This window comes from Equus przewalskii, chromosome 2 (genome assembly GCF_037783145.1).
Source record: "Equus przewalskii isolate Varuska chromosome 2, EquPr2, whole genome shotgun sequence".
In the NCBI taxonomy this organism is placed as follows: Eukaryota; Metazoa; Chordata; class Mammalia; order Perissodactyla; family Equidae; genus Equus; species Equus przewalskii.
This window is the reverse complement of record NC_091832.1, coordinates 65,927,441-65,943,748: the sequence shown is the minus strand read 5'-3', so window position 1 is coordinate 65,943,748 and position 16,308 is coordinate 65,927,441. Positions and strand designations below refer to the sequence as shown.

At 35.8% G+C, this 16,308-nt stretch overlaps 1 protein-coding gene across 34 annotated transcripts in view; it reads right to left on the bottom strand.

The window, feature by feature from the left end:
* NEK1 (NIMA related kinase 1) overlaps positions 1-16,308 on the bottom strand; it is a 220,222-nt gene that overhangs the window by 190,199 nt on the left and 13,715 nt on the right. For all 34 annotated transcript variants that reach the window (XR_011537718.1, XM_070611442.1, XM_070611468.1 and 31 more), the window contains one exon: positions 13,947-14,044. Coding sequence is in view for 33 of the 34 variants with exons in the window: in XM_070611442.1 (XP_070467543.1) it covers positions 13,947-14,044 (98 nt within the window). In the remaining variant the exon portion in view is untranslated. The remainder of the gene's footprint in view (positions 1-13,946; positions 14,045-16,308) is intronic.

The window sequence follows — 16,308 nt, the reverse complement described above, 5'->3', positions numbered from 1 at the left end:
GATCAAAGAACAAGATCCAACAATATGCTGCCTCCAGGAAACACACCTCAGCCCCAAAGACAAACACAGACTCAAAGTGAAGGGATGGAAGACAATACTCCAAGCTAATAATGAACAAAAGAAAGCAGGTGTTGCCATACTTATATCAGACAAAGTAGACTTTAAAGCAAAACAGATAAAGACAAAGAGGAGCAGTATATAATGATAAAAGGGATGCTCCACCAAGATGACACAACACTTATAAATATATATGCACCTAACACAGGAGCACCAAAATTCGTAAAGAAACTATTAACAAAACTAAAAGGAGACATCAACAGCAATACAATAATACTAGGGGACCTCAACACCCCATTAACATCAATGGACACATCATCCAGACAGAAAATCAACAAGGAAATTATAGAATTAAATGAAAAATTAGATCAGATGGACCTAATAGATATATATAGGATACTTCATCCAAAAACAGCAGGTTACACATTCTTCTCAAGTGCGCATGGAACATTCTCAAGGCTAGATCATATCTTGGGAAACAAAGCACGCATCAATAAGTTCAAGAGGGTTGAAATAATATCAAGCATCTTTTCTGATCATAATGCTATGAAACTAGAAATCAACTACAAGAATAAAGCTGGGAAAGGGCCAAAAATGTGGAGACTAAACAACATGCTACTGAACAAACAATGGATTATTGAAGAAATTAAAGAAGAAATCAAACATTATCTGGAGACAAATGAAAATGAAAACACACTGTACCAAATGATTTGAGACACAGCAAAGGCAGTCCTAAGAGGGAAATTCATTGCAATACAGGCTCACCTCAATAAGCAAGAAAAATCTTACATAAACAACCTCAAATGACACCTAACGGAATTAGAAAAAGAAGAACAAACAAAGCCCAAAGTCAGTAGAAGGAGGGAAATAATAAAAATTAGAGCAGAAATAAATGATATTGAATCAAAAAACACAGTAGAAAGGATCAATGAAACAAAGAGTTGGTTCTTCGAAAAAATTAATAAAATCGACAAACCCTTAGCCAGACTCACTAAAAAAAAAAAGAGAGAAGTCTCAAATAAATAAAATTAGAAACGAGAGAGGAGAAACCACAACAGATACCGAAGAAATACAAAGGATCATAAAAGAATACTATAAAAAACTATATGCCAACAAATTGAACAACCTAGAAGAAATGGATAAATTGCTAGACTCATACAACCTACCCAAACTGAATCAGGAAGAAATAGAGAATCTGAATAGACCAATCACAAGTAAAGAAATAGAAACAGTAATCAAAAACCTCCCCAAAAATAAGACCCCAGGACCAGACGGCTTCTCTGGAGAATTCTACCAAACATTCAAAGAAGATTTAATACCTATCCTTCTCAAACTATTCCAGAAAATAGAGAAAGATGGAGCACTCCCTAATACATTCTATGAAGCCAACATCACACTGATCCCCAAACCTGACAAAGACAACACAAAGAAGAAAAACTACAGGCCAATATCACTGATGAACATAGATGCAAAAATCCTCAACAAAATTTTGGCAAACCGAATACAGCAATATATCAAAAAGATTATACACCATGATCAAGTGGGATTTATACCAGGGACACAAGGATGGTTCAACATCTGCAAGTCAATCAACGTGATTCACTACATTAACAAAATGAGAAACAAAAATCATATGATCATCTCAACAGATGCAGAGAAAGCATTCGACAAGATCCAACATCCATTTATGATAAAAACCCTCAATAAAATAGGTATAGAAGGAAAGTACCTCAACATAATAAAGGCCATATATGACAAACCCACAGCCAACATCATACTCAACAGACAAAACCTGAAACCCATCCCTCTCAGAACAGGAACAAGACAAGGGTGCCCACTTTCACCACTCTTATTCAACATAGTACTGGAGGTTTTGGCCAGAGCAATTTGGCAGGAGAAAGAAATAAAAGGAATCACTCTCGCTGTGTGCAGACGACATGATCTTATATGTAGAAAACCCCAAAGAATCCATAGAAAAACTATTAGAAACAATCAACAACTACAGCAAAGTTGCAGAGTATAAAATCAACATACACAAATCAGTAGCATTTCTATATGCTAACAGTGAACTAACAGAAAAAGATCTCAAGAACTCAATCCCATTCACGATCGCGACAAAAAGAATAAAATACCTTGGGATAAATTTAACCAAGGAAGTGAAAGATCTATATGACAAAAACTACAAGACCTTCTTGAAAGAAATCGACGACATAAAGAGATGGAAAGACATTTCATGCACATGGATTGGAAGAATAAACATAGCTAAAATGTCCATACTACCTAAAGCAATCTACAGATTCAATGCTATCCCAATCAGAATTCCAATGTCATTCTTTACAGAAATTGAACAAAGAATCCTAAAATTCATATGGAGCAACAAAAGACCCCAAATTGCTAAAGCAATCCTGAGAAAGAAGAACAAAGCTGGAGGCATCACAATCCCTGACTTCAAAACATACTGCAAAGCTACAGTGATCAAAACAGCATGGTACTGGTACAAAAACAGATGCACAGATCAATAGAACAGAATTGAAAGCCCAGAAATAAAACCACACATCTATGGACAGCTAATCTTTGACAAAGGAGCTGAGAGCCTACAAGGGAGGAAAGAAAGTCTCTTCAATAAATGGTGCTGGGAAAACTGGACAGCCACATGTAAAAGAATGAAAATCAACCATTCTTTTTCACCATTTACTAAAATAAACTCAAAATGGATCAAAGACCTAAAGATTAGGCCTGAAACAATAAGCCTTCTAGAAGAGAATATCGGCAGTACACTCTTTGACCTCAGCTTCAAAAGAATCTTTTCGGACACCATAACCCCTCACATGAGGGAAACAATAGAAAGAATAAATAAATGGGACTTCATCAGACTAAAGAGCTTCTTCAAGGCAAGGGAAAACAGGATTGAAACAAAAAAACAGCCCACTAATTGGGAAAAAATATTCACAAGTTGTTTATCTGACAAAGGGTTAATCTCCATAATATACAAAGAACTTACACAACTCAACAATAAAAAATCGAAAAACTCAATTACAAAATGGGCAGGGGACATGAACAGACATTTCTCCAAAGAAGATATACGGATGGCCAATAGACACATGAAAAGATGCTCATCATCACTAATCATCAGGGAAATGCAAATCAAAACCACACTAAGATATCACCTTACACCTGTTAGAATGGCAAAAATATCCAAAACCAAGACTGACAAATGTTGGAGAGGCTGTGGAGAAAAGGGAAACCTCATACACTGTTGGTGGGAATGCAAACTGGTGCAGCCACTATGGAAAACAGTATGGAGATTCCGCAAAAAGTTAAGAATAGAAATACCTTATGACCCAGCCATCCCACTACTGGGTATCTATCCTAAGAACCTAAAATCAGCAATTCCAAAAGTTCCATGCACCCCTATGTTCATCGCAGCATTATTCACAATAGCGAAGTCATGGAACCAACCTAAGTGCCCAGCAACTGATGATTGGATAAAGAAGATGTGGTATACATATACACACACACACACACACACACACACACACACACACACAATGGAATACTACTCAGCCATAAAAAAGGACAAAGGCGTCCCATTCACAACAACATGGATAGACCTTGAGGGCATTATGTTGAGTGAAATAAGCCAGACAGAGAAAGACGAACTCTGTATGATGCCACTCATAGGTGGTAGTTAACATATGGATAAAGACAACTGATCGGTGGTTGCCAGGGGAAAGGGGGGTGGGGGAGGGCACTAGAGGTGAAGTGGTGTACCTACAACATGACTAATAATGACGTACAACTGTAATTTCACTAGGATGTTAACTTTCATAACCTTAATAAAAAAAAAAGCTAAAACAAAACAAAACCCCACAATCTATAAAATGCTACATAAAACCACTTTAAAACTACGAGTAAAAATTGACATCCAACAACAACAACAACAAAAAAGCAGCCACAGATTATATACAAACAAAGAAGTGTAACTGTTGTTTTAATAAAACGTTGTTTACAAACACAGACAGTCAGCCGAGTTTGGCCCATAGGCCACTGTTTGCTGACCCCTATCAAAGACTACTGAGGGAGATGAGTAAGCAAACCAGAGGGGATGGTCCAAGTGCTGAAGAAGCAGAGAAAGGCAGCCAACTCAGCCTGGAGGTAATAAAATTGGACAGAAGAGGGGATTCCAGAGCTAAATGCCGATGGAAGGTATAAACAAAGCTGAGGAGGAAAGCACAGCCTGTACAAGTGTAAGCATACAGGCTACATTTCCATTCCCTCTGTCTATTCGGTTCAGACTAACTACCCGAGGGTTTGATTACTTGGAGTTGGGTTGGGGAAGGAGGCCCTTACATTATAACCCTGCTTCTAATCTCTCCTTTTGACTTCCTTGAACACATTAGTTCATACTAATATTTACGAAATACTGTTGGGATAATGGCATTCTCTTGCTCAAAAAGGCTTTCAAATTCAAATATTATAAAATATGGAACCAGCCCAAACACCATATAGTAATTATCAAACACTTGTGTAAATTACAGTTTTACGTTTACATGTTATTTTCATTACTATAGTCTTTCATTACTTCTTTCATTACTATAGACTTTAGAGATTTTCATTACTATAGAACAAAACAATAGCACAATCCACCTTCTCGGCTCCAAAACTCAGGTTTCTCTGTGCAAAGAAATGTTTTAAAATTTTATTAAAGTGTGCTCCGTTTTGATAGGTTTATCTTTTAAAAAAAGTGTGAGAAACTTTTACTGCCAAATATTCTATCAAGGAAAAGATAGATGTTGGCTGTCTATTAGAAACATAAATTGATCTTAGAGCTCTTAATAAGAGGTAATAAGCTTATTTACTATATACCTTCTGTGTAATCTGCCCAGAAAGCAGATATTCCAGGTCCATCAGAATAATTTTCTCTGCTTTGTGCTGACTTTATCATTTGATTATTTTTTTTGAACAAAAGTTCCTCACCTATGAGAGAACTAACAAACCTTATAATTGCATTGCCTTCATGTAAATTTTTTCAATTTTTTGATTGTAGTAAAATGCACATAAAATTTACCATCTTAACCTTTTTTTTCTTTTTTTTGCTGACAAAGATTTGCCCTGAGCTAACATCTGCTACCAATCTTCCTCTTTTTTTTTTTTTTTTTAAAGATTGGCAACTCAGCTAACAACTGTTGCCAATCTCTTTTTTTTTCTCTGCTTTTTCTCCCCAAGTCCCCCCAGTACATAGTTGTATACTCTAGTTGTGGGTCCTTCTAGCTGTGGTATGTGGAATGCTGCCTCAGTGTGGCCTGATGAGTGGTGCCATGTCTGCACCTAGGATCCGAACCAGCAAAACCCCAAGCCACTGAAGGGGAGCATGCAAACTTAACCACTCAGACATGGGGCCGGCCTCTGTAATCTTCCTCTTTCTGCTTGAGGATTGATGAAGATTCACCATGAGCTAACATCTGTACCAATCTTTCTCTATTTTATATGCAGGTCGCCACCACGGCATGGCTGCCAATGAGCTGGTGTTAGTCCACACCCGGGAAGTGAACCTGCATTGCCCAAGCAGAGCACACTGAACTTAACCAATAGGCCACGGGGCTGGCCTCTCCATCTTAACCATTTTTAAGTGTATACTTCAGCGGTATTAAGTACATTCATAATGTGTACAACCATCACCACCCATCCGGCTCCAGAACTCTTTTCATCTTGCAAAACTGAAACTCAATACTCATTAAACAATAATTCCCCATTCCTTTCCCCACGTAGTCCCCAGCAATCACTATTCTACTTTCTGTCTCTATGATTTTGAGTACTCTAAGTACTTCATATAAGTGGAATCGTATGGTATTCATCTTTTTGTGATTGGCTTATTGCACTTAGCATAATGTCCTCAAGGTTGATCCATGTTGCAGTAAACATATGTCAGAATTTCCTTCCTTTTTAAGGCTAACTGACATGAAGGGACTTACTTCTATCATTTTGCTATTTGTTTTCTACATGCCTTGTAGCTTTTCTTTCCCTCATTTACTGCATTATTGTCTTCTTTTGTGTTTAGTTGATTTTTTATAGTGAAATATTTAAATTCACCTCTCATTTCCTTTTATATATATTCTATACCTATTTTCCTTGTGGTTACCATGGGGATTACATTTACCATCCTAAAATTATAATACTCTAATTCACATTTGTATCAGCTTAACTTCAATAACATACAAAACCCCGCTCCTTTACATCTTCACTCTACTCCTTTCAATTGCTGATGTCACAAAATTACATCTTCATACAATTACATCTTTGTGTGTCTAAAAACATACACTGGTAATTTTTAAAATGCATTAGTCTCTTAAATTATGTGAAAAACAAATGTAGAGTTACAGGTTAGTTACAATAATACTAGCTTTTGGACAGATAATTGCTCAACATCGTTATTCATTAGAGAAATGAAAATCAAAACCACAATGAGCTAGCACTTCACCTCACATCTGTTAGAATGGTTATTATCAAAAAGGCAAGAAATAACAAGTTTTGGTGAGGATGTGGAGAAAAGCGAACCCCTGTGCAGTGTTGGTAGAAATGTAAATTGGTGCAGCCCCCATGGACAACAGTATGGAAGTTCCTCAAAAAATTCAAAATAAAACTACCTTATGATCCAGCAATTACCTGAAGAAAACAAAAACACTAAGTCTGAAAGATATATGCACTCCCACGTTCACTGTAGCATTATTTACAACAGCTAAGATACGGAAACAACCTAAGTGTCTATTAATGGATGAATGGATAAAGAAATTGTGATATATATACAATGGAGTATTATCAGCCATAAAAAAGAATGAAATCTTGCTATTTGCAACAACACAATGGACTTTGAGGGCATTATGCTAAGTGAAATAACTCAGAGAAAGACAAATATCGTATGATCTCTCTTATATATGGAATCTAAAAATAACAAAAGAACCAAGTTCATAGTACAGAGAACAGATTGGTGTTGCCAGAGGCAGGGGTGGTGGGCAGAAAAAAGGGGTGAAGGGAGTCAAAAGGGAAAAAAACAGCTGAAGTTAACCACAGCATTCATATTGGATTAAAACAAAGACAATAAAGCTGACTAGACCTTTAGTAAAGAATCAGGCTTTTATAAAAGGTACCTTTCCTACATATCTGAAATCTGTACCTTATTAATTTTTTTTAATGGAATAGCAAAGTTATTTACTTGTAGCCATTCATGCTCCCCTTCCTTTTTTGGCAAATGGTACAAGATATTTCCTTGTGAAAGTCATTTATTTCCAGGTGTTTTTCTATCAAACATTTAAGTGACAAGAACAGCTGTTCAAAAAAATGTATCAGTCTCTTAAACCATGCAGAAAACAAAAAGGGGAGTTACAAACTGTTGTTAAGATAATACCAGCTTTTATAACTGCCCATGTATTTACCTTTACTAGATCTTCATTTCTTCATACAGCTTTGAGTCACTGTCTAGCATCCTTTCATTTCAATCTGCAGGAACCCCTTTAGCATTTCTTTCAGTGCAAGTCTAGCAGTAACAAATACCCACAGCTTTTGTTCACCCGGGAATGTCTTAACTTCCCCCTCCTTTTTGAAGGACAATTTTGCCAGATACAAGATTCTTGGTTGACAGTGTTTTTTTCTTTTAGCACTTTAAATATATGAGTCCAGTGCTTTCTGGCTTCCAAAGTTTCTAATGAGAAATCTGCTGAAAATCTTATTGAGGCTCTCTTGTATGTGATAAGTCACTTTCTTTTTGCTGCTTTCAAGATTCTTTCTTTGTCTTTCAACAATTTGATTATAATGTGTTGGTACAGGTTTCTTTGAGTTCATCTTATTTGGAGTTTACTGAGCTTCTTGGATGTTTATAAGCACGACTTTCATCAAATTTGGGAAGTTTTCAGCCATTATGGTCATGTGCCACTTAACAAGAAGGATACATTCTGAAAAATGCATCATTAAGCAATTTTGTCATTGTGCAAACATCATAGAGTGTACTTACAAAAACTCAGATGGTACAGTCTACTACACACCTAGGCTACATGGTATTAATCTTATGGGAGCACCATCATATATGTGGTCCATCATCGACCAAAACATCATTATGCAGTGCACAACTGTAATTTTTCAAATATTCTCTCTGCCCCTTTCTCTCACTCTCACATTCTGGGACTCCTACAATGCATATGTTAGTCTGCTTGATCCTATCCCACAGGTCCCTTATTCTCTATTCGCCTTTCTTCAATCTTCTTTCTTTTTGTTCCTCAGACTCAATAACTTCCATTGTACTTGCTTCAAGTTCATTGATTCTTTCTTCTGCCTGCTCAAATCTGCCTTTGAATCCCTCTAATGAATTTTTCATTTCAGTTTTTGTAATTTTCCACTTAAGAATTTCTTTTTTGGTTTCTTTTTAGGTGTTTATTGATATTTTCATTTTGCTCATACATTGTTTTCTTGACGTTCTCCATGTTTTCCTCTAGTTCTTTGAGCATCTTTAAGACAGTTGTTCTAAACTCTTTGTCTGGTAGATCTACCATCAGGTCTTTTTCACAGACAATTTCTGTTAGTTTACTTTTTTCCTTTCAATGGGTCATATGTTTCTGTTTCAATGGGTCATATGTTTCTGTTTCTTCCTTGCAGTTTTTTGTTGAAAAGTAGTCATTTAAGTCTAATAATGTGGTAACTCTGGAAATCAGATTCCTTTCCTTCCCCAGGGTCTGCTGTTTTTTGTTTTTGTTGATTGTTGTATGCTGTCTCTGAGCTGAGGATAAGCCTGAGGTTAAACTTAAAATCTTCTCAGGTCTTTTCTGAGACTGCATCTTTCCCTGGGTATACATGGTGACTTTCTAATTTCCCTCATATATGTACTTGCTTTTGAATGTATTCATTTTTAATGTCTGGCTCCCCAAATGGGAAAAAAGACATGAAGCAGGGAAAAAAAGGGGTACTGGTCCTTTAAGTCCCCAGTAAGTCACTTCAGCTAGAAGGGGTGGGACTTGCAACAATGGGAGGCGGTGCAATAACAATGGCTGCCCGCTTCTTTGTCTGCACCTCTGAGATCAGAAGTAGCAATCAATGATCAGAGCACAGATTCCTAATATTTGAAGCACAGGGACCTTTTTGCCCACCCTGGTTCCTAGAAGGTGCCTGCAAGCTGCTTCTGAAGGCATGCATGGCTGGCTGCCTTGGCGCTGGCAGGTAGGAAATGGGTAGCTGCTGCTACCTAGCTAAGAGCTGAAATTGATTAAAACTAACCGCAATGTAACATCCAAGCCTTTCCGTGAAGTTGGAAGCCTTCAACAGACTCCAGAGATCCAAAACAGTTACTTCAGGCAGATTCTGCCACCAAAAATTGCTGTGTAGGTGGGGACACAGATTCCTAAAGCTTCCTCCTGTACCATCTTCCCCAAATCCTCTCCATCTTTATTTATTTTAAAATATTTTGTTACTTTGATTAAATAGCCAAATTTTTTTTTCAGGTACTGGCGACCCTACCTTAACCAAGTGAGCAAATATCTGACAACTCTTTAGATTTTTGCCTTCCGTAGATCCTAAATTTAGAAAAATAAAACAAAACTTTCCAGCTACCCCTCACTATATGCATTAATCAGATCAACACTGTTGTAAGAGCTGCATGGGAAGACTGGCCCAATCAACAAAGATACTTAGCCTTTCCTAGGTTAAGTTTGTATAAGTAAAATATTATTAATATAAATCTTTCAGAAAATGCATGCCTTATGGGACAGTCTTAGAAATTTGTCAATGACTTTGCTGTCCAATTTTACCCTTAAGGAAAACTATTCATCAAGCCCTTCTCAAATATCCCTACAGAGAATTTTATTCTCTTATTGGTTACTATAATAAATTAACTTCAGCCTTTCTTAATGCTGGCCAGAAGGCTCCTGGAAAGGACTTCACTAGGAACACTGAACTATTCATACTTCAAAAACTAGACTCTTGAGTACAGCCTTCTGAGTTGACATCGCTTAGATAGAACAATGGGCTGAGTCAAGATTTCTAGGACTTTTTTAGTCCAGAAGCTGACAAACATCACGAAAGCAGACTGCCCCAAGATCCAGCAGAATAAGAATTACTAGGACTGACTGAACTAAATGAAATTTAATTGTTGTTATTTGTTTGGAATATGATATTATTTTTAGTCTTCTATTTTCTATATTTAATGAATACATAAAGTCCTTTTTTTTTCCTCTTAAGCTATCTCTAATGCTCAGTTTAGTAGACTATGCTTTTGTACACCAAAATGTAACATCTTAAAATGATTATCTGATTGTCACTGACCCACTCAGAATTCAGAAATAAATGGTTTTACTTTTCAGGACTATATTGTCCTTTTCATTGGTTCAATAAAAACCTATACTCCTTTTTACTAGAATACAACTGAACAAATCAATTATGCAACCAAGGCCATACCTGGAATGTCTTATTTGAGAATGATTTTCAATTAATCAATTATGACAAGCCTACTACTAAGAAATTTATGTAGAACCAATTCCTGTATCGTGCTGCCAGGAAAAACTGGCCTAGTACCTGACTTACAGGGTCACAGCATAACAGGTGGCAAGGTCATTTCCTAGTAGTCAAGAACCTTGGAAAATTTGGAAACACTCAAGAAGAAAGAAATTCACCCAAATGTATAGGTACTGCTGGTGAAATGTGGTGGAGAATATACTGACCTTGGTTTCCTGAATTGGGATGGAAGAGCAAGTAATAGTTTCTTTAAAAATCCCAAACAAGATCCCTTATGAAAACTTGTGAACAGAAATCAATTCTGTGGCTTTAGTAGTTGTTCAATACCATAACGCTCTAGATTTTCAGAGCAAACTCAAGAGGCCTATATGCTTAATTAACACTCTCACTGTACCTAAATATTAGGTTCTGATGAGACCAGACTTTCTTTTGAAAGAATAAATATTTGTAAATTATTTATGACCACAAGAGTAGACTATCAGAAAATTTATCCAAAACTTGGAAATAAAGCAAAAACAGTCAGTGGTACACCTTTTTAACATCTACGTGGGCAAAAGCCATCCAAGGATCGTTTAGGACAATGTACTGAGTTCATCTCATTGTTTACTACTGATTAAAAGTCACAGACTTAGGTTGCTTCCTAACTTGATTAGATTTCTGTCCAGTAAAGATGCAAACAAGGAAGCATCACTGAAGAGAATGGCTTCAGTAGTTGGAGAATTATCTTGTTTCACAGGCCTTCCTGTTCCCATTTCCACTCTAGAAATAGACAAAAACCATCTCAGATGGATGCTCACCTACAGCCTAAGACAGAAATGGCCTCTGGCCTCTATATTTTTCTGCTTCAAAGCCCAGAAAGTAGTAGGATGTTTTTTATAAATAATCTCCATTTCAGAAAAGCTAAAATAAATAACATTCTTATTTGTGCTAACAAAACTTGTCATTCTGAAAGGTAGAAAAAATGTTATTAACTTAAAAGAAAGACTTGCCAAATTTCTGTTGTTTTTTATGGAATAATCTCAGAGATGGTCAAAAATACATAAGGTGAATCTCCATAATAATTTCTAGAATGTCAAGATACATATATACACACACACACACATCATTATGTACTAAGAATATTTATCCAACAGTAGAACCAAATCCATAGATTATCAACATACTTTATAGTATGATGTTATACGATTTAATAGCAAGCATTTTAAAGTTCAATAAACACAAATGAATAAAAATAAGAACAAGCAACGGGACATATCAGATAAAACTCTAATAAAAAAATAGAATAGTATGTAAAGTAACATACATTACAATTGGATCTTCACTACAACAGCAAAGTCAGCTACATCGTAGCAACATCTCTATTAACCAATAAGGAAATAGTCTCAAAACAGGTAAGCAACTTGTAACATAACAATTACCAAGCTGAGAAGTAGAACAAGGACTCAAACCCAAGTCGTCTTCTCCCAGTTCTGTGCTCTGTCTAGTAGGCTTAATTATGTAAACAGAAATATGACATAACCCTCTTTAATAGTACTTAATTAAAATATAACTCAAGATCTCACCATACCATATATTTTAGTTACTGCCAAGAACCTAAAAGTTCCCATCTGTATGGCTTTATCAATTAACTGATCAATTGTGCCAACTTGGTGCCTACCAGAGACATAGCTTTCCTAAGCACCCTGAGATGACATAAGTAAAAACTGTGACCTCTGCTCTACAGTAAATTACAACCTAGTTGGAAAAATAATTCTAAAGTGAAATTATTCAGAGTACATTAAGAAGGGTGTATGGTGCAGCAAAAGTAAGTGTAGACTCAGAAGAATACTATGGAGCATTATATAGTAGTTAGAAGCAACAGATTCACAGATAGTAAAACAGATCAGAAACACAGTACTTAGAGAAAAAAGTAAAACTGAATGAGATATAAAACAACAACAGGTATGCATTTAAAAATACATGTATACAAAACAATGAGAGTCATTTTGCAAAAATACATAGATGTTCGTTAAAGACACTGGAACACTGCCTATGGAGGAGGGGAATGGAAAGAAAAGAGACTATGAAGATTAAAGAGTAAAAAGAAACAAAAAAGCACAGGGTTTGCTGGACTGGAATGTAATGCAGCTATTAAAACTAATAAAATTGATCTATATGGACTGACACGTAAAGAGAATCAAGATAATTTTTAAGTGACAAAAGCAAGACAGAACACATGTATAATATTCCATTTCTGAATATGTGTGTCTTGTATAAATGCACACGTGCAAGTATGAAAGACAGAGTCTGGAAGAACACACCAAACTAAAAACAGGGGTAATCTCAGAGATGAAACAGTGAGGAAAGAAGACTTTCTATTTCTGAACTTTTTAATAATTTTACAATTTATTTTAAGTTTGTAAAATGAAAATCTTATAAACTTTAGAGTTAGACAGAAGTAGGTTCAAACACCAACTATGCGATTTTGGGCAAGCTACTTAACATTTCTTAGATTTTTTTTATCTATTAAATAGAGAAAACTACACTAACTCATGGGGGGTTACAAGAATTAAAAGAGACAACAAATACAACACTCCTAGCACAGTGTTCCTGCCATTCCCTTATGTAAAAGCATGCAATTAAAACTAAGAATGGGTGATAATGAGAAAAGCAGTAGGTATTTAGAGAAGAAAAAGAACACGGAAGATGAGAATAGTTATAGAAAATTTAAAGAAAAAGCTGGGACTTGAGCTGAACCTTAAAAAATTGTAGAATATTAATAACACAGAGTTGGGACAAACGTATTACTAAATAAAAGAAATAATCAGAGTAAATACATAGAAAAGAGAATGAGATATATAAACATGTGTCCCAGTGCCTACCAAAATACATGCTCCATAAATATCTGTTAAATAAATGAAAAAGGGTACACATTATGGAATAACAGAAAAAAATAAGACTGTTTAGGTAGGATAGGGTCAACTTTTAGAATTCCTTGAAATCAAAACAAAGATTAGATTTAATGCGGTTGCCAATGCAAGGCTTCTAGAGATGAAGTTATCTGGCAAAACCACATTTTAGGAAAATACAGTGTGGAAATAAGCCAGATTGACAGGGCATAAAATAATTAACCAGTTATAATGAATAAGTTATATATATAAATACACACACACATAGGATATAGCACAAATTACACATATAACAATATTATTACAGACAGGAAATGAGATGGGGAATTGAACTAAGCTGGAAGCTGATTAGAGCAGAAATGTAATTAAGATACTAGAATATGATACCAAACTGCCCTAGTAATTACAATTAGCATTTGTAGTTACAAATAGATACATATATAAATAAACTTCAAATTACTTCTCAAGAACATTATACAGTAAGAGTCAATCTCCTACATGTTAACTCACCTGATCCTCTTGAAATAAAACGCCTTTCTGAGCATTTATTCGTTTAAACAGATCCCCTCCTTCACAGTAATCCATCACTATGTAGAGAGAGCCATTTTCTACAAAATATAAACAGTATATTCCACTTTAAAAAATGTATATCAAAAGCATAGCTAAATTAAAGGTACTTAAAGGTTTACTAAAAAGCAGTAGTTAATAGTGTTCTGTTAAACCAAAAACAGAACTATACTCAAAAGAATTAGAGTGCAAAGTCAAATCACACAGGCTGTACAATAACTTGGGTTAATAGGCAGCTCCATCATTGATGATATTTTTACCAAGAATATAGCATCCTGTTGGATAGCACTGTCCCTACTGACCTAAACATCTCTGGAACATAGACAAAAAGAAGACAGATATACTTGATTTCATTTAATAGATATATTTCCTTAAACATATCTATAAAATGAAGTTTTTCCACCAATTTGTCAGAGATGGCTTATCTTAGTTTCCAACTGACGGTTACTTTTCAGCTTTGATTGATCCACTTAATCAATTACTCGTTAAACAAATACAATAATAGATGCTGCAATGAACACTGAGGATTCAACAGTGAATAAGACAGTCTCTATTCCTTTGGAGGTTCCTTTGATTTTACTCTCTTTTTAAAAATTGCATAAAATCTGTGAACAAACATGAAGATGGGGCACTGCCCTATTCACCTTTATGCCTCAGTCCACAGAAAAACGGACTTCCATGACTTCCCGTGGGTGGGCAGAACTAGAAGAACACTTCTAATCCTTCTCTCCACCTTTATTCTTATATAAGAATAAAACTAAGCTTATTTTTTCCAATTAAGGAAGAGTGGCTGATACCATTTCTAACGTGTACTAAACCACTACTTACTAGTAAGATTATTGCAACTTAAAGAACAGTTTCCCTGGTTTTCACTTTTCTTACTACCCTGCGCTTATGGCCTTATTTCCAGCAGTATTTATTTCTTGCACCTTGTGGTGGTGATCTTGTTACTCATAGTGCTCATATCTCCCTTTTGATGTACTAATTCTAATGTGCCACTGATTGGGAACATACGTGACTGAGCTAATTAAGAAGCTGCATAACTCTTTATTATTGATATGGAAAGATCATCCCAATATACATGTGAGAAACCATAACATGAAAAAAAACCAAAAAACCCCAGAAAACTGTACAGTCCACTATTTACAAAAAATATGTACAGGATATCATCATTTATGAAGCATAAGAAAGAAAAGGCAAAAAATTATGTAAAGTAAGCTATAATTTACATATGTTTATTAATGCTTAGAATAGTTCGGGAAGGAAATACAAGACAGTAATAACAGTGGTTAACCGCAGGAAAGGAAAATAGGTGGCTCAAAGATAGGAATAGAAGGCAAACTTTTTACTGTTATGTAACATTTGAATTTTGTACCATATGCGTGTATCAAAAAATAAAACTATCAAAAGATTTTTTTAAAAGGTGAGTGTGTGTGTGTGTGAGCGAGAGACACACACTCAAAAACAGAGACAGGGAGACAGAGAAGTCAAACAGGACCTGAGAAAGGGATGAAGAAGCAATCCTGAAGTAAAATGTTTGAGCTTCAGTACGAGTTTCAGTACATTAACTCTGTAATGTTTTCTGCTGCTTAAAATTTTATTATTTACTTTTGGGATAAATACTACTTAAAATGTAGGTTAACAGAAAAGTCTTTTCTCCAAGAGGGAAGTACTAATCTGTTTTGTATTCCTTCAATCATTCAAACAACTGAGTGCTAACCATGAGGCAGGCATTTTGCACAAGATGCTAGGGATACAGAAATATAACACACCATCCTTATTACCAGTGGGCTCACACATTAATGGAGAAATGCCCTCCAAAAAAACCCAAAAACCACCACCACATAGAAACTGCTTGAAGTTGAAGCAAAAAGACTGTAAGGCAAATGACAAAGCCTCAATGCACGTTAGAAAATGACGAAGAGTGAAAATGACTCAGCGAAGCATGCACTGTTGGTTGGCTGAACCAACAGCTAATTTTAACACTCTTCTCCCTTCATGACCCCTCACTTTAAAAGCTGAAAAACTCCCAAATTTTCTAATTCCCAGTCTCTCCTACAGGAGAGAGGTGGTCATTGACCCAGTTTGGCCAATAAGACCTTAGAGGAAACCTGACAGTGGCTTCTAAGAAAGCATTTGGTTGTCTGATTAAAGGAACAGATTGAAGAGAAGAGCTGCTGGTGCTGCCATTTCCTCCCTCTTTTGGACCTGGTTGCAGACATGTGCCTGAAGTTGCAAGAGCCATCTTGGGACAAGGTGAAGGGCACTAGGCTGAAAAAGTGACATACTCAGGATGGCGGAGTGG